Source organism: Gouania willdenowi, chromosome 1 (assembly GCF_900634775.1).
Source record: "Gouania willdenowi chromosome 1, fGouWil2.1, whole genome shotgun sequence".
Taxonomy (NCBI): Eukaryota; Metazoa; Chordata; class Actinopteri; order Blenniiformes; family Gobiesocidae; genus Gouania; species Gouania willdenowi.
Genome location: NC_041044.1, coordinates 15,872,334 through 15,897,959, shown reverse-complemented (window position 1 = coordinate 15,897,959; position 25,626 = coordinate 15,872,334). Strand labels below are relative to the sequence as shown.

The 25,626-nt window shown below is 39.1% G+C and overlaps 1 protein-coding gene across 2 annotated transcripts in view; it reads left to right on the top strand.

Annotated features, from left to right (window-relative positions):
- The first annotated feature begins 4,495 nt into the window (after window positions 1-4,495).
- LOC114470647 (caskin-1) overlaps window positions 4,496-25,626 on the top strand; it is a 70,392-nt gene continuing 49,261 nt past the window's right edge. The window contains exon 1 of one of the 2 annotated variants that reach the window (XM_028458964.1): window positions 4,496-5,136. In XM_028458964.1, the coding sequence (XP_028314765.1) occupies window positions 5,043-5,136 (94 nt within the window). In that variant the 5' untranslated portion in view covers window positions 4,496-5,042. The remainder of the gene's footprint in view (window positions 5,137-25,626) is intronic. The other variant, XM_028458973.1, reaches the window with a different exon arrangement.

Here is a 25,626-nt window from a genome sequence, read left to right as displayed (position 1 = left end):
AAAAGATTCTTTTTCTTGCATCTGAACATTAGGTCATTTTGAGGACTATGATAAACACACATTGTGCAATCTCTGAATGTTTTTATGCTTGAAAAAAAACACATTATTTAACTCATTTCATCCCTAAAATGTCAGGCCCTGTCACAGACCATTTTGTATGTGTCAGAAAGGTTTCCTCATGGATTTCTTTGATATAAATAACTGTGTCTTATTGAGAAATTTTCCATAAACCTAGCCCAGATGTCTTTTTAGATTTCATGGTGACGGTTGGTTACAGGTTGAGGAGGTGGAATGAAACGAATGACATCCTCAGATATGTACCAGATATTGTCCTCTTTGGTGGGCCAGAAGAATCGGTTCACTCCTAATTGGTGCATGCATCTCACTTGTACCTGAACCTCAACAATGGTGGTGATGACGCCTGTGTAGAGGTCTCCGTCATATTTAATGATGCACCATTTGTTGATGACTTCTGGACTCCATGCAGTCTCTTCTGTCGTTGGTGTGCTTGATGTGTTGAAGCTGAAGGTCTTTGTGTTACAGCACGTGAACTGTAGAATCTTGTCTACTGTGCACGTGCAGCTCACATCCCAGTACAACATCTGCCAGGGAGAGGTAGTGATAACCTGGTGTATCTTCATAGTAGAAGGGACTTGGGGGATGCTGTCTAACATTCAATTCTATTCAATCCAACTTTATATGTATAAAGCAAATTACAACAAAGTTATCTCAATGCGCTTATCAAAATATAAAATTCATAATAAGAAAGAAAAAACCCAACAATATCCACATGAACAAGCATTTAGCGACAATGGGAAGAAACAACTCCCTTTTAACAGGAAGAAATCTCCAGCAGAACCAGGTTCAGAGGTGGCAGCCATCTGCGTCGACTGGTTGGGGTTCGTGGACGGGGGGAACAAAACAAGATGGAGAGATAGAACATCATAGTGTCCCAGACTAGTTGAGCCATGAACCACAGATCAGGAACTGACATAATCAGCTTCACAACACTTGAAACCGAGAAGAGAGAAGAGCGAGGAGAAGGCACTGACTGCAGAAAAACATGATACCCTATTATCAAGTCAGCCTGCCTTGGCCTTGAGCCTCACTCCCAGTGACCTAGTCAACACTTATTATAAAAGTGACGAATCTCTTCCCGTTTATTGGTAAGCTAACAGTGACTCTAAGGTCTGTAAATGCGACCGTTCACAGACGAGCCCATGTCTGCTCTAGCGGTTAGGTTATGTTATGATTCAGTCCAGATTCAGGCATGTCTTGGCTATGAGCATAAAAAGCTTAAAATGTACAGTGTAATGTCTTTTAATTTGTATAATGTTTAACTAAGCATAAATATATATTTTATGCAATGAAGGCAATAAAAAGGAACAATGCCTCTGACTTGTAAGGCCCAGTCATAGGGCCTGACATGACAGAGCCTGACGGGTGGCCATTTTAACTGTCATTACTCAGCATTCTATTATGCTAGCACCAAAACTATTAGCTTACTAGCTAAGGATTTTAGTAATCTTTTAAGACATGTTTTGGTTTTCAAACTAATAACATTTTTTCTGGGATATTTTAGCGTGACACTTTAGCCCGTCCTCCTGAAAAAAAAATAAAGCAGCTAAAAATTATACAATTAAATGACAGAACTTACCCATAAATCAGTGTCAGCATCCCCTTGGTCAAATGATGTTCCTTCCTCTGAGACATACTCTTAAAGGCATATTACACACATTTTAGGTAGTGTCAGGACTGACCAAAAACATGTGGACAGTTGTAAAATAGTAATTATTTGTTAAATATATGTTGGATTTAATGCTTTTAATTAATTAAGAAAGTGTCTAGTTGTACGGTTGCCGTATGGACAAACCCCGGTGCTATTAATACGGTTACCAAAGTACACATCCGTAGCATCTTAGGGTTAGGTTGTGGTTATAACCCAATATCGCAACAATGTTTAGGGTTAAGATTAGGGTAAAGTTTAGTCTTAGTCAAGGGACCTAAACGGGCCAAATAGGGGCTCTGCATACAAACAGAATGTCGATATATTGATTCGGCAACCGTACGAAGAGCCACTGCCATTAATTTATGAGAATGATAACAACATAATGTTGATTTAAATTGTGTTTTTTTTTTTCTAAACAAAAGTTTTTAAAATAACAAAACAATGAAAATGAGGCTTCAATTTAGCTGCTGAGGACAGACTATTTTTCAAGTTTTGTAATTTTCACAAGTGTTTTATTGAGAGAACCTGGTGAATTTCATATTAATTTACAGATCAACTAACCATGTGGTTATTTTTTCCTCAATTTTGGATTATATAAGTTTTATTCACTGTTACATTTTAAGGACAGATAGTGTACACTTCTGGTAGAATGTCCCACATACTGACAGGATAGAGAGTGGAAACCCAGTGAGGAGCTTAAACCCACTGAACACAGACAGGATAAACACCAATAATGACTACCAACACAAAAATAAAAAAATAAAGCAAAAATAATACCTGACAGGAAAACCAGTCAACTGGGAAATCAAACCTATGCTGACAAGAATTACACTGTGCTACGATGTATGTCTTGACAATAATAATCAATTATCCTACATTGTGACAAATAACTGTGGGGTTGATGCGTTGACTATATCAACCAATTGATATACTGGTAATAATAGTCTTTAGCAGAAGCCACTGATATTTCTAAGGCGGAAAACATTGACAAAATGAAAAAATTATATTAAATTGTTGATTCAGTTCTTCACGGGCCGATCTTTTAGTAATTCTAGGGTCAACATGGATAATCTTGATGAAATAATGTGTTGTGGTTTGTCCCGAGTTGCAGAGAAAAGAGAAGGCAGGCTGGTAGTGATTAAACATCTATATATATATATATATATATATATATATATAAAAGCAACTTAACTACCACGAAACACTCCTTCTGTAGTAAGAGTAGTCAGGAATCATACTGTATCTAATTATGGCACATAACAACTGACAAAACATAATGGGACTAAAATAAAAGCAAATTAATACAAATAAAGACTAACTAAAAACGACAACCCCATAATCTATCTTATGAAACAAAACCAACTCAGTAAAATAATGATAAAACACCAGATCTTGCACTTGTCATCAGTGGAACCCCCAAACCCCATTTCTGACTTACAACAGTGAGATTAACCTACTTTTAAATTAGCTCAATAAAATTTCACTTTGTACATTTTTTTTCACTACTTAGAAGTTAGCAACTGATTGGACCAAATCATTCATTTATATACAGTACCTGTTTTATCATGTGTAACCAACTCAAATTCTGGATTAACTAATCCTTTGGGAAATGTGCACATATAGAATGGTTTATGTCAAGAATGGATACGTGATTAATCCACGGTTGTTTGCTGTGTGAGTAATTTGTAAATAACAGATGAATCTGTGTTCTACCTCCAATGGACATCAACATCTGGTCTGGATCTACTCAGTAAGGGAGTTCCATCATCCTCCAGCTCAGATGTCAACTTCCTGCCATCAGGATGCTGCAGTCTCTGCCACTGTTTATTATGACAGAGATTGTAAATGTATTGAATTGTAAATGTAACTCAAGTATCTTCTAAATGTTGTCATTATTATCCTAATACTCGTATAATTTACCATATATCCATTACATTTATTTCTTTAAATAGCATATTTTGAATTACAGTAACTTCTATTCATTGAAATCTAATATTTATTTGATTCTAGAGTGTTTAATTATTATTATTTTTTCATTTACAGCACATGAAGATATTGACATTTTCACCTATAGCTTTGACTTCATAATAACCTAAAAACAACAAAAGTCCATCCTTAATAGAGCAAAAACCCCTACACGCTAGCCAATTTGAAGTGAATAAATTGTGCTAATAATTTGGTGCTATGAATCTTTTTAAAATTTATTCTGGAAAATGTAGGCTCTTTATTTGGTCATTACATGGCTCATGACAAAGTTTGACACTAGAAAACAGTCAGAGAGCGGAGACCATACCTTCGCAACACCATAAAAACACTGAAAAGTTAAATTGGGGATTAAAAAAAATATTTAAATTTATTTTTCTAGATTGTTTATTCTTTAAAAAACGAGATAAATTATTAGATTTGAAAGTGTGTTCAGATATGAGTAGTCTGAGATTTTTAAGTCACATTATTGGAGGTGGACACGTTTGTCCTTATGATGGCCCAAGATAGTTCAGATTTAATGAGAATTCTGTGGTTTAATAGAATATGAGGTGTGAGCTAGTTTTGTATTTAGAACTAAAAAAAAAAAGCATAAAGGACGAAGGAACAGGGTTGTTTTTGTTGTGATTGAATTTGTAATTTTTACTTCAGTCGTCCCACTGCAACAGCTGGCTGCCTCCCATCATTCAGATCATTCTGTACCCAAATGCACGCGACTGCGACCCTACGTTATGACGTCAGACGACTACATTTGACCTTTGGTCATTGGCGTCGCGTGAAGCCCCGTGGGGTGTAAGCACAGCTGGAGGGGCGCGCGCACGAGTCTCATTTGACCCCAACAGCTGTATGACCCGCCAGAGTGTGTGTGTGTGTGTGTGTGTGTGTGTGTGTAGACTGGTCCAGCACTAACAGCGGTCACACTTTCAACGTCACGCGCGTGTCGCTCTGCGGATTGAGTGCACGTGAGACTTCAGCATCGCGAGCTCGACCGACCCACGGTGCAGGAGGGCGCTCGAGCTCCACGCACCGGACGCACACACGGACCGGTGAAACCGTGACGCGACAGCGGAGGAATCCTGTGAGGTCCGGACGGACGGTCGGTTGTGAGTCGGTAGTACCACGTGAAGCTGGAGGGAGGCGACGCTCGACTCCCCACCGACGCAGAGCATCCCACCATCCATCCCGGGTATAGCATCCATCACCTCCGCGCCTCAAGCTCCAGCGGGAGGCCGGGAGCGGTGGCAGGATGTAGCAGCGGATTAACGGAGGACAGAGGGGCGCTCAGAGGAAGAGAGCGGGACCGAGTGGACTGAGGCGGGACGCAGGGGACATGGGGAAGGACCAGGACCTGCTCCAGGCCGTGAAGACCGAGGATCTGCTGACTGTCCAGCGGATTCTGCAGCGACCACGGCCAGGGAAAGCCAGTCAGTATCTGAGCAGTGCATCACACGCACACATACACGCACGTACCCTTAAGCGCGCGCACGCACGCCTGTCACTAGTGGGTCAGTGCAGGCTAAACCTAATGTGATGCCATTTTGACTAAATGGTGCACTGTAGTGTGTGTGTGTGTGTGTGTGTGTGTGTGTGTGTGTGTGTGTGTGTGTGTGTGTGCGTGCGTGTGCGCTATGACGCTGTGTGAGTTATAGTGATGACGTTGCACTAGTGTGCACAGAGTCATCAGGATGTATTTAGAATAGAGGAGATGCTTGTCACCAGTTATATCACAGCTGCAGTTTCTATGTGTCAGTGCTCTGAAATGTGCATGTTTGTGTGTGTGTGTGTGCGTGCGTGTGCGCACGTCCGAAAAGATGATGCTGAGCCGCGCGTGCGTGTTGTGTGGGAGGGATGTGGAAGTCTACAACACCAAAGGTCCTACACTGCTCTCGGGACAGGGGGATTATTGGTGTGTGAAGACGCCAGATGTTGGTGGTGGTAATAATGTGATGGTTTGTAAGGGCACACGTGCAGACGGGTTTGCTTTCACGCATGGCACTCAGATGTGCGTGCGTGCGTGCGTGTGTATAACATGTAGTCAGCTGGGACCTGAGGTGATAATTAGATTTCAATTACAGCTTTGAAAGTGCTCTCCTCCTCTCTAATTTCACCACCATGAAGCCTCTCCATGTAGCCTGTGCCATAGTCCTCTCCTCCTGTCTACTCTCCTCTCACTCTCACATCTTCTCTCTCTGAGTAATGCATCTTTTCTCTGCTCCCTTGGTCTCCATTTCCCCACTATCCTCACTTCTGTTTCCTCCTCATTTTGGGTCTCCTCTTGCCTCGTCTTCTCATGGTACTTATCTATTTTTCCTCCTCCACTTTATTCGTCTCATTATCTGCTCTCGCTCGTCCCTTCTGCCTCCTCTCCTCCATGCTTCATGTGTGTTCCTCAACACTCCAGCAGTGCCATGAAAAAGAAAAACGCTTCTCCTCAAATGCCAGAACAGATCAGCTCCGAGCGCTCAGTCCACTGCACACTGACAAAAAGTGGAGAAGGGGAGGTGGGAGACATGTTAGAGGGACATGATGAGGGTGGAAAAGTGGAATCTTGAGACGTGGATACAAGGAGATATGGAATCAGGAAGTCCTTAAAGGGATCCTCCACTGTTTTTTATCAAATGTGACCTAAAACCTTGAAAATGTACGTATTAGTCTAACAAAAGGCATTATTTTGCACCATATTGGTTTCATTAACTTTTAAAAATGGGACTACTTTAGAGTTTTAGAGTCTGTATTCCACCATCTTGAAATCATGGGATTGATGACATCACACAGCCCCATTTGCCTGTAAACATCCCATTGTTTTTTAGTTGAGTGAAGCATTCAGCCTGCTTTTTAGATCATTCAGCAGCTTTTTCAGTCAAGATGCAAATTTGTGCCGCTTTCAGTTGCTCTAAATCAGGATTTCTCAACTGGTGGGTCGCGGGCCTGTACTGGGTGGGTCGCGGACAGCTGGTCAAAAAAAATCCACTAATACTTACTGTCTCTCATGTTGGCTTGTCTTTGATTTTGAAAGAAACTGTTCTTTTGACAGAACGCATGTTGCACAGGAAAATATATAGATTTATGTTTGAAAAAAAGAGTATATGTGTGTTTTCAACAGCTTTGGTTGAATTTGGAAAAAAAAAAAGTGGGTCACGTTATACTGACCGTGGCAAAATGTGGGTCCCAGGGTGAGACCAGTTGAGAACCCCTGCTCTAAATAATTAGGAAATGTTGAAGATGTCAATGTAACCCTCTTCTGTTTAGAGAAAGAGGATAATTACAGTTGTGACCCGAAAAATAATCTATGACCGCAGGGGGCAACAGTTCCAACTCTGCGGTTTGCTAGTACACAATGAAACAGAGAAGAAGAGCTCTCCTAAAGGGTGCATCCGAATAGTCCCTCCTATCTCCTTTCCAATCCACTTCTCCTTAACCCCGTGGATGACGTCATGGGGTTAAGTAAAGGTGTTAGGAGACTTCATAAAGGAGTTAGGGAAAGGCAATCACGTTGTTTTGACAATCAGACGCACTTCCACAAGGAGATGTAATAATTCGACAGCGGTGAAGGTTAGTGACGTCTGCCGCGGTAAAAAAAAAACTACAAATTTCCAAAAATGGACTACTAAAAGTGCATTTGTAACACTTTCCCCTGTGCCTCTAAATGCTGATATAATCTCAGACATCACAAGTTTGAATGTAAATCAGGAGAAGGAAAAGAGGCTACCAGGCTAAGAGGAACAAAAGTGAAACTAAAAGAACGTTACATTGAGAATGTCTACATAGGCCTACATAACGTTGTATACATACATACAAAGCATTGATTGGTGAATGAAATATGTTGATTAAAACTTAATGTGGCTAAAAATGTCTCTAATCCCTTGTTATTGAACGAAAGAGTTCTCTTTTTTCATTCACCGTGAGTTTCTGGGAGCGCTCGGTCCCTTTAAATGTTGTCACCATAAGTAATTGTGGGGCACTCAGCATTATTTGGTCTCCTTTGGTAAAGGATGCATCAGTGTGCATGTTTCGCGTTGACATATTTTTTGCGTCGCTGTTATAGATTACGTCGACGCGTTGTCCCGGCCCTACCGCCACTTAAACACTTCCGGAAGTTAAAGAAAAGTGGATAGGAAAGGAGATAGGAGGGACTATTTGAATGTACCACTACCCCCCATCTCCCTTAACCAGTGCGCTGACATGCTCTGGTGGCTGAAGTTAGCGAGTAAATTAATTGTTTAAGATGAACAAACCCTGAGGATAGAAGTCCATGGTGCTAAAATATGTGCTTTGTGAAGTATAGATTTTCTAATAAGGACATTTCAAAGGTTTTAAGCCACATTTGTAAAAAAAAAAAAACAGTGGAGGATCCCTTTAAGGGAGGTTAAAGGGAGTGTGAGTGTGTGTGTGTACAGAATCCAGGTCCAGGTCTGAATAATTAAACAGGAAGCCAGGAATCACAGCTGGAGAATTATTGTGTTTTACACACACACATGCACGTGCACAGGCATGCGCACACACAGGAGGTGTGCAGGGGGAAAAAAAGGTGTGCACGCACAGTTACACACTCGACATGTGGGGTGTTGGTCATGTGCTTCACTGCATTTGTATTATTAATAGTATGCTAATAAGGTTCAGAGCAGCAGTGTGTCAGGTTAGGAGAAAAGTGCTGTACGCGTTTGCTTGTGTCAAAAATTGAAGTGAGGGATTAGAGAGATTGAAACGAGGACTGTGTATAGCCATTTCATAGAAAATCCTCTAAAGTCATCTTTTTTATAGTGGTGCTGAGAAGGGCACTCTTGAAGTATGAAATAGGAGGAATGTTTTTACGTGTGAGCGAGCTATGCTTTCACTGTTTTCACAAGTAGGAAAGGTTTTTGTGCTATAAATACAAGGATTTAAGATGCAGTCTGTAGTTTTAATAGACCCTTTGATTTTACAATTAAAAATGTGCCTTTTTTTTTTTTTTTTAATAGTTTATCCAATTCCATTTAATTAGCATTTCATCAGATTTCCCTTATTAGATTAGATAGATTAGATCCCCAAATTGTGCAATTAATAGGGGTTAATGCATTTATATGGATGGGAATGTCTTGCTGAAATCACTCAAGGATACCATGCGCGAGATTTTGCGTGAAATTTGACATATCCGTTCTTGTGCTACAGTTGCTTGACATTTAGTTAGCCATTTAATGGGGAAATATATTGTGTAAATGTGTCATATTTTTATTGTCCCAAAATATGTAATTAAGGGTTTAGTCCATGTCATATCGCTGTTTCCGTTTCAGGAAGTGAGTTTTGTGTTTTTTTTTCGTGAGCGGGTCAGACGGTGAGAAACGAAGCAGAGCAGCAAACAAACAAAGTGAAATGCAAAAAAAAAAAAGAATAAATCTTTAAAATAAAATTATATTGTTTGAGGTGATAATGTCAATTCTCTATCGCCAAAAAGAAAAAACAACTTGATATATCGCCAAACTCGATACGTGGTCCAGGCCCATTGTATGAATTCATTTCTTTTTCTCTAGAACCTTAGTAGACTTGAGTAATTTAATTGAATGACGTAAGATGGTGGAAATGTTCCCATTTCCTATTGGTTTTAAACAGAGGACAGATAAATCATCTGATTCCTTAAAGACTAGCTAAACCCCAAAAGCACTTTTTTTTATGTTGAAAACATATATATATATTTAGGTATTAAGTAGTGCCGTTGATTGTTCCTGGTATGACTCTCAGCATTTTAGTCAAAGTATTTCAATTTTGTGTATTTTGTTGTAGAATGTAAGAGTGACTGCCCTCAATTGGTTTAAACCCGGCTTTACAATTGCATTTTGCTATTGGCTGAGAACAAGATTCTGTGACGTCATTGGATCATTGTGTGTCACTGTTGACCCCGCCCCTCCAATAAGAACTAGCACCTGTGGACTCTACAATCTGTGGTGAGTATTGGACTGATATAATTGTGAATAGAGGTGTATATTGAGTATTAAGTACGTAGTTAAGCATATCATATGTTGTTCTTTGGAAATTTGAAAGTGGAGACTAGGCGTGTCTCAACTGCTCCAAGAGCCCCGCCCATTATCGAACAATTTTTTGGAATTTCCCCGAGTGGCAGGTCAGCCAAAACCAGGGGGTTTAGTTACTCTTGGAATCTTGTGCTCCCTTGACTTTGTAAAACTGCTAAAATTCAAAGAACTTGTTGACCTACATTCTGCAAACCTTATGTGCAAAGCCAAAAAAATCCCTTATCACCAGGTGATATTGAAAAGCCAATCACCGGTGATTAAAATTTAAGGGGAAAGTTTAATTTCAAAACTATGAGTGTGTAAACCACAAGAAAAAGCTTTTGTATCTCTGTTTGTGGGATGTGCAGGTGTAAGGGATATAAAAGGTGCTTGTAGTGATTTTTAATTGCAAGCTTCATCAAAAGATCACAATCACATAAAATGCTAGAGGTTCAGTTAGCTAACGGTCATCTTTAGTTCTTGTTCTTGGTGTGTAAACGGTTAACCGTGTACACATATCAACGGCAAAACACTAAAGTTGGGTGTTTTTGTTTGTTCTTAAAGCTGCTATCCAGAGTTTCTGAGAGAACGCCTTGATGTCCCGCCCTCAACATCTCTACTTCCTCCCCTGCCTGTGCCAATCTATCAGAAGCTACGCCTCTACATTTGTGCCTGCGCATTGCAAACCATAACAAAGTCACAAAACTACAACAACTACACATTTATTGTTAGAGTGCCATAACTTTTGACTAAAACATGTTTATTACCTGTCCATGAGAAATGTCGCCAAATCCTGGTCCGTTTGGAATCCTTTTGAAAGCAGCAAGTCCCTCCCCCTTTGAAAAGCAGCTCCGAGATAAATTCTGTTGCGATCATGAAGATTTTTATCCACAAGCTTTGTACCCAGACTTTTCTTTTCTTTTTTAGTAGAAGCTTTATACGTTGGCAATCGTGGAATGGGTAACGGGAGTTTTGGAGCGCTCCTCCATGACGCTATGCTGCTCAGTGATACCTGTTTGCTGTTGTGATGGTGCACGCACATTCACTTTGTTTGTTCTTGCATTTGTATGGACTTATATACATTAATGTATATGAATGACCACCGACAGTAGACCATAATAAAACACTAGTTTGGTATTTTTTCGCATTTCAAAAGATACATAAACATAGATTTCTCAGAAACTCCGGATATCAGCTTTAAGTGACATAATGAAACTATTAGCAGCATGTGATTTGAATAAATGAAGTGCGATATATGTACGTAGAATGCAATATATGGAAGAAAAAAAACATCCATAGCAAGAACATTTTTAAATGGTCAAAATAAATAAATAAATGGTCAATGTCTCTTTCCACATGTGTTTCAAAGCAGGCAGGCTGATCACTGTTAACAAAGGCAGCGCAACTTCACAAGCTAACGTTAGCCTGTCATTATTGTTTGGGAACAATATTGTAATGATGTCAGGGCAGAGAATATATTACTATGGAGAAGATAACTCAGCTAATTGAGGAGATGATGATGTGAGGACGTGTGTGTGCATGCTTGGTAAGGTAGGAAGGACATTAAAAGCGAGTGTATTCATGTATGCGTTTTTAAATCTAACACAGTGTTATCTGTTAATGATTACGTGGCTTTCCTTCCTGGTAAGTAAAGAGGGAGATGGATGCCGCTACATTTACCTGATGATAAATGTAGGGCCTGAAATTGTTGTTATTGAGAGCTTCATAGTTATTCTGACCGTACTTTACTCTGAGTGATTGCTTGGAAATGGCACACATTAATTTTAGCTGTCAGTAGTTTCTTTTCAGGATGATTTGCTCCCTTTGATTCTTAACTGTGGAGTTATTGTGCTCTGGTCATCTGTGTCACCCTGTGCACGTCTCAGTAGTGTTAACTAATAACGTGTGTGCAAAGGATGTTTTCAGATGCTTATTAAACGCACACAGTATTTCTCAAGAGAATGAAGAATATTTTGTGCTAACATTGAACTGTTTTTAATAAGGATAAGGAAACATTTTGTGTGGTCATGAGCTGAATGATTTTAGGAAAAGATCTCATTTGGATTTTCCTGGCAGATATTGCTATTTAACTTCGATTCTCGATTTTCTTCAAATAAAGCTTCAGTGCAATATTCACAATGTAAAGTAACATTTTCAAACATGACAGACACTGGGAGCAATGCAGTGCACCAGTTCATTGTTTACAGTTTGCCTGTTCTTAAATAATCGGTGTGTTAACTTTACACTTTTTATGTTGACAACTTGACTGTGTTACTAATTATAGTTCCTTCATTTAAACATAGTAGTGTTGTGCTTCTTTTACTCTGAATCATATTGTGGATAAGAATTCGTGTTCATCTACAGTATATGTTATGTTAGTGTATATCAATGTTCCTATTTCATATATCAGCCGATTTCTTGGTTATTGGTTTTTTAAGCTCCTTCAGTATCAGCATCTGCCCCAAAAATCCAGAATCGGTCAGGCTCCAGGATGTACTGTATGTTTATTAATCCATCCATTTTCTGACCCGCTTGCTACATTTTTCAGGGTTTGTTGGGGCCTATCCTTAGCTCTCATTGGGCATTAGGTAGGGGTACACCCTGGACAGGGCGCCAGTTCATCGCTGGGTAACACACACTCAGACAACCACTCACACTCCCATTGATTCATACTGGCAATTTAGAGAACATGCAACTCCACATGCAAACGTGGGAGAACATGCAAACTCCACACAGAAAGGACTCAAGTGTCTACTCCAGGGCTTGAACCCAGGACCTTCTTACTGTGAGGCAGATTATATTTTTAATTGTTTACATATATACTGGATATTTAATAATGGGTTATAAGTGCGAGGAGTGTTCAAATTAAGCTTTTAAAAAATGCATTATGAATCAGATGTGGGTGACTCTGCATCAATACAGTGATGTAACATAATTGATTATCGCGTCTTAATGTTGCTTTTTGATTTTTTTGGACAATAAAGTTGTCAAAATCAACATTACATTCAGTTAGCAACATTCCATGGATTGTGGGAGAACGATGCTAAGATGGAGGGAGGTGCAAATCAAGGGAAAGTCAAGTGATTAAAAACACACTTAAGGATTTTAAAAGCTTTTTTTTTCCATTTTATGACCAGAACAGGGGGACTTTCCTGTTGACGATTCTGGAACCACGTTTTTGAGCTTCCATCAGTTAATATCTGTCCTGAATTATACCAGAGCCCAGGTAAAGACATCAGTGAGCCAAGCTAGACGAGTTGTCTCTACATGTTATTATTAATGCTCTTTTGTCACGTTATATTTAAAAGTGACGTTACATTATGTTAGCGAAATATTCGACAGATTTTGTCACACGTATAAAAGCATCTGAGTCTCACACAGGTTCAGATGTGACAGAGCAACTATTTGGAATGTACAAACATGTTGTAAGGTTTGCCACATTCATCAGGTTTTTCAGGGCTCAAGACAATGACCAAAATGGTCCCATGTGCGACCTTTTTCAGCGTGTGTGAGTAAGAATTTCATCTGGTAGGATTGGTACGAGTGCATATATATTAGAACGTTCCCTCTAACACAGGCACTGTTTTCGACAATGTGGTTGAAAGTCGTCCTCTTTCACAGGCTTAATCAGTCTCCTCCACCTGCACTATCTATTGATTTGAAGACTAGGGTTTACATGATCAGGTTTTTGAGCCGATCACTGAGTTTAAAAAAAACCATCACCGATCCAATCATATGAATTCAGGGTTTTTTCCTTCGGTACTACCTGACACAGATTCACGGAAATTCAAACTGTCAATCAATCAATCAATCTTTTATTTGTATAGCGCCAAATCATAACCAATGGTATCTCAAAACACTTTACAGTAGAGCAGTCATGGATACACACATATGCATATATACGTATATACACATACATATGTATCCCACACCCAACATGAATTCATCATGGCCGCAAGGAAAACCTTCTGTTAAGCAGCAGGAACCTTGTGTGGATCCCATTCCTATGATAAACAGCCATCCACGTTATGCTGTGTTGGGTGTGTGCAGAGGAAAGGGTGGAGACAGAGTTGTTGAGACTCTGTAACTCCACACTAAGGATCCCACGGACCTGCAAGACAAAAGCCAGAAGGATTACAGGAGCAAACACACAAGGGAAGAAGCAGACATAGAGGGAGTGTTTGAGAGAGGAATGGGACCCTCTCCGGTCCCTCTCTAGCCTAAATGACCTGTACCATTTTTCGGGACCTAAACGCAGCCTTGTGACTGTGAGGGAGTGGAAGAGTTGGCTATTTACAAGCAGGACCTGAACACAACATTTGTTGTCAGTATGTGTGTGCACAGCGATATCTCATGGACCGGATACCAGACCAGATGCTCACCCAACAAAGAGAACCAGTCCAAGTTCCTCCACCAGATCCACCCAAAGTTCCCGCAAACACGTTGACAGAGCTTTACTAGCAACAGTTATGAACTGGAAACTGGACTAAGCTAAGCTAACACACCGACACATAGGACTGGGCTAAGAGCTAATGCTAACCACTTCATAAAAGGAAGAGACTGAGAAAAAAATACACAGCTTACTGTCAAAACACAAAGGGCCACCAATTTACTTATGGTGAGATTTAACACCTGTATGGAAGGATAAAAGCTAACATGTCACACATTGTGTTCATTACTTTATATCTAACATCACTATTCATTCGTCCCAACTTGTGAAATACAATATTTAAAATTATATTTCACGTGGTCACAAGACAAAACTGGCCTCATTAGACAGTAATGTAACTATTGTGATTATTACACCTAAATATCCTGTTTGTACTGCTCTCAGTAGTTAATGATTAAATCATCAAACTTGATCTAGTTTAATTAGAGGATCTGAGTGATATTTAGCAACTATAACTTCATGTAACTCATTATCAGACATAAATTAAACAAAATACAGCAGCAGTGGTTTATATTAAACAGTAAAAAACACTGTTGGAGTTATTTTTGCTTTTCATTTGTTTTTGTTTTTTAGAAAATAATTTCTTTATAAATGAGGAAATAAATGCCAAAATTGCCCCATAATATTTTCTTAATACACACGCTGCTTTTCATTTCATGTCAGAGATGTTAGTTTTTTTCCCCCATAGTTTTGTTGACCTCTTTAAATGTTAAAAATTACATTTAAAATAAAAGTATTGAAATTTGGCCTTTTTTCTTTTGGTCCTTATTTTGAATAGGTTAAAACAATTGATTAAATAATGAATATAATATGAAACACTTACATCGTGATACATTTTTCAAGCATATCGCCGAGCCCTACATGCAGCACATGGGCACCACACCCCTCAGACACTGTTTTCTGTGGACTGAACAGAGGGTCTGAGTCGAGTGGGGAGGCACCTTCTGTTTAATACTGAGCATTTCTGTCTGTTTTAGGAGGTTGGTGGATGCAGGAATGTGTGTGTGTGTGTACGTCTCTGCTGTGCAGCTGTGATTAGAAACTTTAAACATCAGCAGAACCTGAAATTTTCTCTGCTGTCCATTATCGAGACTTCATGTGCAGTTCGGGTTTTGTCCTGCTGTAGCAGCTTGATCGAGAGCATGGAAACACTCACTCTATTGTACTCACTACAGCACACAGTTCAGGGGAGTCATTTAAAAGGTTTTACTGGTTTTCAAATGCCGGATAGACGCTTACTACTGGTTTTTTTTTTTTTTTTTAAGCGTGGACCATGGTTTTGGCGTGTGCACAGTCTGGTAGTGATCCAGCACCGGTGTTGGAGGACTCCCAAACTGACTTTGATCAATACATTTAGATTTTTTTCTTTATCATTTGTATGAATAAAACACAAATATAATAGAAGGGATATGTATTCTTTTTACAGTTATTTTTTATTTTTGTTAAATTTTTTATTTGTTTTAGAAATGGAGATTTGTTTGTGTATTGGTTGGAGAAAATCTTTGTCAGCTCTGTCACCAGCCAATAATAACATTGAATTACATCATAAGCCAAAATGTAAGGAAAATATTATAAATGCATTATATTGATTTGATTTCTATTGATCAATATACCTTTCCTTGTCATTTTATTAACATTTTTCTTTATCAATACAATTTTCTTTTTTTCGAAACCAAATGTCAGGAAACCCTAATAAATGGATTAAAGACATTTATTAGACACACGATAGAGTTAAGGTGAGTGTAAAGAGATTCTGAAAATCAGTACTAAGCATTAAAACATGGGCCACAGGGGCGGGGCTTCAGGGGGGCTGGGAGGGCGGCACGCCTCGGGCCCTGGCCCTGGAGGGGCCCGGATAGGAGGTAGGACTTAAGGGAGCCGGGCCGCTACCTCGGCTCAGGGGAGCTGGAGAAGGCGGGCCCTCCATGACTTGTGCCCAGAGGCGCCCAGAGTATAGGCACAGTCTGTTTAACATCACCCATCATGCAGATTTATACAGGGGTAATATAGAAACATTTCATGTGACGTATGCATACTAAATTAGGTGCATGCGTGCTCAGGCTTGGTGTAAAACAACCAGAGGACTGCTGAGGAGATGGTGCACTTTATAGCTACTGATACAGGCTCTGAGTTGAAATGGTTACAGTGGGTGTCAAAATGATGCGGTCGCTATCTGTGGTGCTGAGATGCTTTGAATTTGTGTTTTATTATTACTGATCACGGCGCCTAATGTTTTTGTTGTTCTCCTGTTTTGTTATACTTCATGTTCGTTTGATGGACTTCAAAATGACATAGTCGCTCTCCGTGGTGCCGAAGCTTGTACGCCCCGCTGTTACGGGCAACTGTGGCTCAGGTGGTAGTGGGTCGTCTTCTGATCGAGAGGTTGGGGGTTCGATTCCAGTACCTGACTATGTGTCGAAGTGTCCTTGGGCAAGACACTGAACCCTAAGTTGCTCCCAGTGGTCGACTAGCGCCTTGCGTGGCAGTCCTGTCCCACTGGTGTGTGAATGTGAGAGTGATTGGGTGAATGAGCTGATATGTAAAGCGCTTTGAGACTGCTTCAGTGTGGTGATAAAGTGCTACATAAAATCAAGTCCATGTGTATGCCGGCTCTGTATACGCCCGGCGCTGATTTGTTCTGCTACTGATGGGCCAAGTATGATTTTCAAAATAGTACGTTAACTTTTCATCAAATAATTGAGCTTTTTTTTATTTATTTTGGTAATTAATAATATTACTCTATGTAGGTTGAAAGTTACTGCAAAGCTCTTAACTTAAAAATGAAAATGATAAAATATGGGTGCGACCAATTCAGGCGCTGGTGCGACTAACTGAAATTGTTGCTAGCACCAGTGCTACCATTTTAAAAGTTAGTGTAGAGCCTTGTTTTTGCAGGAGTTGTTTTGTTTTTGAGCTCATTAATAGTACTTACAGCTTTTTCTAAACCGTGTTTAGTTTATTATACATTACAGCACAGCTGTAATACATTGCCTAATAAAGTATTTATGTTTAATTTTACTGCAGAGGTGACAAAGTCATTTCACCCCATGGGCCAATAAATAATGATCTGTAAATAAATAGAAGGTTATGTCTTTGTTTTAGTGCAAAGAAGGATTGATTCATTGTTAGGATGTTGACATTTGCTGAACTCTCCTTTTACAACGCATATTATAAAAAAGCTTACAATGTTCATAAAATGACTGAAATTTCAACAATATTATATCTCAGTTTTTTTTTTTTTACATGTGTGCAATACAACAAACATCCTACATCTTTTTTACTTCATTTATTTAACCAGGCAAGAAAGATTACAACAGAAACAAAAACACTGGCCCTCATTTATTAACCGTTCGTACGTTCAGATCTGAGCGTACAACGTACGTTGACCAAATTCACGCAAGCTTCGTCATTAATCAATTTTGATGTGATCGTACGCCACAATCAGATCTCACGTCTGGTCTGAGTGTGTGGATTTGTGCTGCATCACAGCCTAAAGTATTAAACTAACCTCAGCTGTCATTTAAGCATTAACAGATACACATTCAGAATAGGTCAAAATGGATTATTAAAACAAAATAAAATTAATTAAAAAAAACGCAACGTTATTACTGATACCTGCACTTTTTTGGTTTTCCTTTAATAAACGCACTAAACTGTGCTACCGGGCAGGAGCGCATAGGTTCACCAGTGCACACACGGATCACAGTAGCGCTGCTACGCCTGTGTTGGACCAGCGTTGGAATGCTCTTGTATATATACAGAGGAAGTGTGTGACATTATTTTAACCTGTTTTGCATAACATTTCATTGGTGAATGGAGCGATGTCTGAAGTATATCAGAGGAGCAATAGCTGAACCAGTGCAGCTCCGCCTCCACTGAGGCGTTTTAAATGATTCGTTCATTTCTTTTAACGCTTCCAGCGTGCGCACAACTGAGGCCAATAAACATCATATTCCTGTGTCTCTCTTCAGGATCTCTGCCCTGATGTGGGGGGGGGGGGGGGGGTATGGGCTGAGATTTGTGCCACTAAAAACTGAATTTCAATAGTTGGTATTGAATTTGAAAGTAACAACTTGAAATTGAATTTACTGTTTTGAAACTGAATTAGTAACTTAAAACTGTTAAAAAAGTCAATATTCAAAATTCAGATTCATTACACGCAATTCAATTTCACTACACACTTCCGGTCCGCGAGGTTGAGCAATCAATCCCTGATTCATGGAACTCCTGTTTACTTCTACAAAAACTCTTTTACGGCCATTGAGGGTGTGACCATAGATATCATACACAATAAAAACATTTATTATCTATATCTATATAGCCCTGAAAAGCCTTCAGACTAGTAAATTTGCATGGAAGTTATGTTAGACTTTGCTCATAGACCGCACCGTGTGACTGGTGACTTCAGGGGTCATTTAATACAAACACGAGCTCTGAGGGCTCATAAAAATGAGATTGTATCTTATCCGAGGGCCACATTATTAACATTCATGTCAGCATTTAAAATAATGACGAATCTGGGCATAACAAGGGTGTAAAGGTTGTTTTTTTGTCTTTGTGGTTTTGCTGTTTTTAGTTATTAGTAATTATGTGTTTTTGTATTTTTCTGCATTTTTGTTGACGATTTGTGTGTTTTTGGGGTCACTCTGTATTTTTGTTGTTGCTTTTTGTATTTTCCTGTAATTTTGTTGACAGTTTGTGTGTCATTGAAGCTATTCTGAAATGTGTTGCTGTTTTTTTGTGTTTTAGTTTAGTGTTTTAGTTCATTTTGTTTAAGTGGTTGTTGTGTTTGTCTTTGTTGTCATTTTGTGTTTTTTGAGACAATTTGTGCATTTTTATTTTTTCAAATTGTGTGTCACGTACTCCATGCATTTTGCTGTCGATTTGTGTGTTTTGGGAGTGATTTTGTGTATTATGTCTTAATATTGTCTTTATATTCCTTCCAACTTCTTGAAATACAATTTTTGGGGATTTGTATTTGAGGGGGCCGCACAAAATTAGACCGAGGGCCACATGTGGAGAAGAGCTGCATCATCATAGTGAACACATATTTAAAACTAAAATTGCATAGGAATTTGTAAATATTAAATCTGAACAGCTACATACTGTATATGCAGGATAGAATAATAAACCAGCTGTGACAGGTTGTAATCCAGTAAGGTTACATACAGCAGTAAGATAATCATTTCCCCCTGTCACACATTAATCAGTTGTAGTTTTATGTCCAGGGGGATGAAAAGATTCTGAATGGTTGTGGAGCAGCTCAGGGACTAAACATGTTCCTATGATCATGGTGCAGTGGGTGCTGTGTGTTCTCCAGGATGGAGTCCAGCTCTGTGTCCACCACAGATCCAGCATCCCTCTTCTTAATACACTCACATGTACAACCCAAATCTATGTTTGACCTATAGATAAAGATGTGACGTTCTCTACTTGAAGCACTTCATTCATACATATATCTGTGTAGTGTCAAATCTAAGTGATAATCAATTCAACAATGTTGAATTAACTGGAGCAAGGCAGATGATAATTTATTTATAGGAACAACAAGCTCATAGTAAACTTTAATCCATGTGTATCACAGCAGTGAGGGCACTTCTCCCACTGGAAGCTACAGCATTCATCTTCTGCTTCAGTGGATCAATGGCATCTGAAATAAAATAAAAGATAATAAAGGCACACATTAAATTCTTCCTAAACATTTGTACAACATGCATAACTTTGAGAGTGAAGCCCAAAGACAAACTGTATGATTGTAGATCGATGGTTTCCAGGAATTTAGTGAACAAAGCTGACTGCTTTTTAACTGTAAATAATATGTATGCAAAGGCTATTTAAACTATAAATGTATAATTACGTGTCTGGACTAAAAACTTCCTCACACTGTGTGTAATTAACACTGGTTATCATCCTGTAGCTGTTCACCATCATTAGCTCACATACACACTGTGTAGCTCTGTGTACTGATTCTATTATGTAAACAGTAAGGTTGACCACGTATAACTTATCCCATGAATTACAGACAACATTTTCCCATTTTCCCGTTTTATCGTCTAGTTCAGTTGAAAACATGTGTTGAACTGAAACGGTGCCTAAGCATGCCATTTTACTGTAACACAACACGGAAAGAAATGCAAAAATTACGCACAAACTCAACGCGACACAAGCGGAAAAGCGACTTACATTTTGTCGGACACTTACCTTGTTTGAATGGTGTTGTATTTATAACTGAAAAAAAATCCTTAATCCTCTTCTTTCTTTAGCTTTTTTCAGAGAAGGGAGTGAATGGGATTTGTGTTGTTCTGTCCAGTTAACCCTGCGGCCCGTGGCGTGCAAGGGTCGCAGCACATGTGCAAATTACGATTGGGAACCCGTCTATTAGCAAAGTCTAACATAACTTCCATGCAAATTTACTAGTCTGAAGTATTTTCGGGGCTATGTACATATAGATAATAAATGCCTTTATTGTGTGATATCTATGGTCACACCCTCAATGGCCATAAAGTAGTTTTTGTAGATGTAAACAGGATCTCCATGAATCAGTGATTGATTGCTCCGTGTCTCCGTGTAGTAAAATTGAATTGTGTGCAGTGAATCTGAATTTTTAATATTGAATTTTTGGAATGTATAAAAATTAATTTTAATACAATTTAAAGTTACTAATTCAGTTTCAAAACAGTAAATACATTTTCAAGTTGTTACTATTCAAATTCAGTTTTTAGTGGCACAAATCTCAGCCCATAGACGGGGCTCACAATTGCCAGCCGGGCTAGTCTCAATGTAAAGAATTGTCTTCATCAAATAGCAGGGATTTACGCTTTTAGGCTGTGGATGACTAACATTTCTTTTAAAGGGGACATATCATGCTAAATCCACTTTTTTAGCCCTTAAATGCATTTTGTTGTATATTTAGAGTGTTTAGAAGTACAGAAAAGTTCAAATTAGTCTCTTCAGGTGCTCCGTTGATATCTTTATATTCTGTTTTGGTCATATTTTTCAATCTGTTTCGATTTTTCTGTTCTCTATTACGTTTTTTGAACAATAACGTCAGCGGAACTGCCAAATTAGGACATCGACTCCAGGCCCAACACTTCGAGCAATCCGCCATTTTTATTTCTCGCTTTTATTTTGTAGTCCAAGCTCAAGGATGCAGAAGTTACGAGAGGATAAGTCAAAATGTTTGGTTGTTGGATGTAGTAACCGACACGCTTCATTACACCGTCTCCCAGCATCAGAACCTTTTCAAAGTGTCTGGTTGAGTTTTATTTTTCACAGAAATGTACCCACATCTGTGGGTAAGGTCATTTTTGTGTGCGCGCAGCACTTCAAGAATGACTGCTTCAGCAACCTCCGCCAGTATAAAGAAGGATTTGCTGAAAGACTTTGTCTGATTGAGGGTTCAATTCCTTCTATCTTTGGAGACGACGAACAGAACACTTCGGTAAGCTGTAAATAACGCTAAAAAGTGTGATGATAAGACGTCCCTGTCATTGTTTTGTTAGCATTAGCAGTTGGACCGTCTTCAGACTAAAGTTTTCATTAGTCATTTCATTTTGCTGTTTTTGTCTCCGAAAAGACTGTATTAAAATGCATTTCGTGACGTTAGCTGGCGCTAGCGTTAGCTCACTTGTTAACATCCATATGCAGACGTTGTTCTGCAGGTTCATCTTCATTTTCATCTCGCTCCGCCGGGTCCGACTCTGGCTCGAACATGTAAGGCTGGCTGGACAAGTCTTCTGTTGTTGACATTTTGTAAATAACGTGTTGTTACGGCTGGTGCCTCCTGGCCTCTCAGCCTGCCCTTCCTCTCCTCTCCTAGCACACCTGGCTCACATCAGTAATCAGGTAGGAGAGGGAGAAGGAGCTGTATACAGGGCTGAGAGGACCAGAAAGCGGGAGGCACAACAACTGACCAGCAGCAGACTTGTGGGGAGAGTTCTGCTGCTCCTCACTGGAGATGTTTGTAAGTTTGTTATTTTAGTTTGGACTGGAGATTTCCGGTAGTCCTGTTTTCGTGTTCCGGTAGTTTTAGTCTTTCGTATGTTTTTGTAGTTTAGAGGGTGGACGCTGGGACGACGGCGATGTATAGGGTTGGCCCCGAGTTCCTCCCTACTTTTGTTCAGTTTGGCCAGGATCTCCAGTCCCTTTTAGTTTGTTCTGTTGGTACTTTTATAATTTTGTTAATAAATACCTTTGATAATCGTTTTCTGTGTGGCGTCTTGTTTATGTTGCGGCCCCTCAAGCCTTGACATGACATCCTAGAGGGGGTCGTAACACGTGTGAATAAACATTTTCTGCACCGCTAGATGACCGTATCTCCTCTATCAAACTACAAAAATGGCCGAACAGGGTGGAGTTGAATCGAGTGTCACCTCTGCAACCTGGAGAGGGGGCGGGGTATGAAGTGTCTCATTTGCATTTAAAGAGACAGCACTAAAACGAGTAGCTCTCAGAAAAGGGGCCTGTGGAGCTATAATAATGAAGAATTCAGACCCGACCATTGCAGTTTTGCTTTATTTAGACCACAACTGTATGATTTATATGTAAAAAAGGAAGGATTTAAAAGCATGATATGTCTCCTTTAAACCATAAATTTCAGTTATTGAGAATTTAATTCAAACCTCAACTTGAGTCCGTTCGGAAACGCTGTTTTCACACTTCTGAAAAGCACACTTTGTTTTTCTTCACCTCAGCTGTGAGAATGTTGATTTTCATCTCGGAAACGTTTATATTGCGTTGCAAATGTTTGTTTGACCTCAGTGGGCGGGGCCTCTGGAATATTTGAGGGCGTAACGTGTTGATTACGATTAAACTCAGCCGCAGCATTTATCAACACTCGATCATTGGTACGCTGGGATTGGTCAAATACAAATGTTTCATAAATCCCACATTGGTCCTGTCGTACGATACAATGTGCACTCAGATTTGCACTTGTTTTCACGCAAAATTGATAAATGAGGGCCAATGTGTTGTACCTTTACTGTCGCTGAAACAGTGCGCCCCCCTGTGGTCATACATGAAACTTGCGCATTGTAAAAGAACGTCATGTACAAGCCACTCTTGCAGTGCGACCCTGGTGGTCAAATAGAGATATTGCACTATTTGTATACTTTTTTAATATCTGGCGAATTGACCTGGTGGGACAGATTGAACCCTCTGTGAGGCTTAGTTGTGGCTATACCACCTGTCATTGCCGATTCTCATTAGATCTCAGAAGCTAAGCAGGGCTGGTGTCCAGTACCAATGTAGTGTGTGAGTGAGTGTTGGTGGTGGTCGGAGAGGCCGATGGCACACTATGGCAGCCTTGTTTCTGTCACTCTGTAGCTGTGGCTACAATAGTAGCTTACCACCACAAAGTGTGGAGTGAAAGAATAATGCCATGTAAAGTTCTTTGAGTCACCAAAATAAGGCGCTATAGAAATCCAGTGCATTATTAATATTATAGTCTTGGCCCGCACTCATTATTATCATCATTCTGTTGTATGTATGTAATGTACTGTATTTACAAGAGTTCATATCATGGCATTGTCAGAGCTGCATTATGCTGCCATTATCATTGTTATGTGTTAGTAAACCTGATTATAAAAGCCACTTTTCTTTTGGGTGAAGGAAATATCAGCAGCAGTGATCCAATTTTTCCCTTAAATAGTATATACTCAATTACTCGATATACTAAAGCTATTTGACCCAGACCTCGAGTTTCTTTGATGCAAATAAATGATGTTTGACAAAATGTAAAATAGTGTGATTTAAAAAAAATATGTTGAACAAAGATGTTATGAGATGTAATTTTTTTTAATGTAGTGTAAAGACTGCAGTTGTAAAAAAAAAAAAAGGAATGGAATGGTTTGCAGAAAGTCTCCAACAGAGACTCCAGCTGCAGTGTTAATTTTGTACAACAAAAATTAAGATTTTTTTCCAGTTTCACTGAAAATGATGTCAAGTGATAGAAAAACAGTGATACCCATACGTTGAGTGGTTACTATGGCAACTGGGTGCTCAGTTGCTGCTGTGTTCTCTAAATTGTAATGAAATGAATCCTGGACCAAGGACACAATCAAAGAAGAATTATGGTGATGATGGCAAACTCAAAGTCAGTGTGAAGGAAAAGAAAAGCTCTTGATTCACAATGTCATGTGTAACACATTCAGTTAGGCAACACAGTCAGCATGAAGTAATTAGGCACCATCACTGGAGTCTGAGATTCAAGCTGTAGTGAGAACGGATTTTATTGAGCGTAGTGATACTGTATGTGTTCGCCACAAACCTGGATATTCACTCATTCATAATAAGAAACAAATAAGATGCAGATTTGATTTGCCAGATTGCAGCCCTGCAGACTTCTCCCTGTGCACACATGATCCAACTCCCCAAGCACATGTTGGGTGAGCATCTCAGAATCGGGCGTGGTCAGACACATGCTTTGTTATTGTGCTATTTTGATATACCTGTTATATCAAAATAGCATGATAACAAAGCATGTGTCTGACCACGCTCAAGGTGAACAATCAAAGCAACAATTCAATGTCTCACCATCATCAATCCATAACTGTTATTTAAGTGGTGCAATGTTCCACAGTTTGCAACACATTCTATTCACTCACTATTGATCCAATTATATCAAGGATGCTCTATAATAATGTGTGACTGAAACAAGTGATGGAGAGCCAAATGGTAAGAGACACAAAAGCTTAGTGGTTCAATAATAATATATATATAATATAATATAGTCTCTTTCCAACAGTCGGTAATGGCATGTTGCACCTACAATCTATCAATAACAATCAATAACAATAAACAAATTATTAAGAGAATTAGATTAATCTTTGCAACTGAAAAAAACTGTACTATTGATGGGCAATGCTAGAAGTATCTTATCATACCCTCTGTTTTCACTTTTTAAACAGAATATATGATATATACTGTATATATATATATATATATTACTTAAACCCTGTCTTTTCTTACTATAGTGCAAAACATCACAGATTGAAACATTATTATATTATTATGAATATTGCAAGCATGACCTGTATGTCCTGACCTGCCTTTCATGACTAGAGTAGACACTTGACCTTAACTTCTAAAAATGGAACGTAGAGGTGGACGATTTATTGGCTCACCGATGTTAACGGCCGATATTTTCCATAAATATCGGCCAAAAAAATGTTATATTGGTCAATATCAGTACCGATTTAGGGGTGGGCGATATGGGAAAAATATCACATCACAATTTTTTCTTTGTGAAATCACGATCACGATTTTATCACGATTTTTTTCATTCAAATCATTTAGACAATGTTAAAGTTGTTTACCAATAAAACAAACCAAATCACCTACTTAAAATCATCGCCCTAAATGGAAAAAAGGAATATAGATCATTTAGGACAAGGTCATTTTCATTTTATTTTTTTTAATTGTATATAAGCAATTTATCAAACTGGTTCCTAGTACAATTAACATCAAACAAAAAGGCTGAC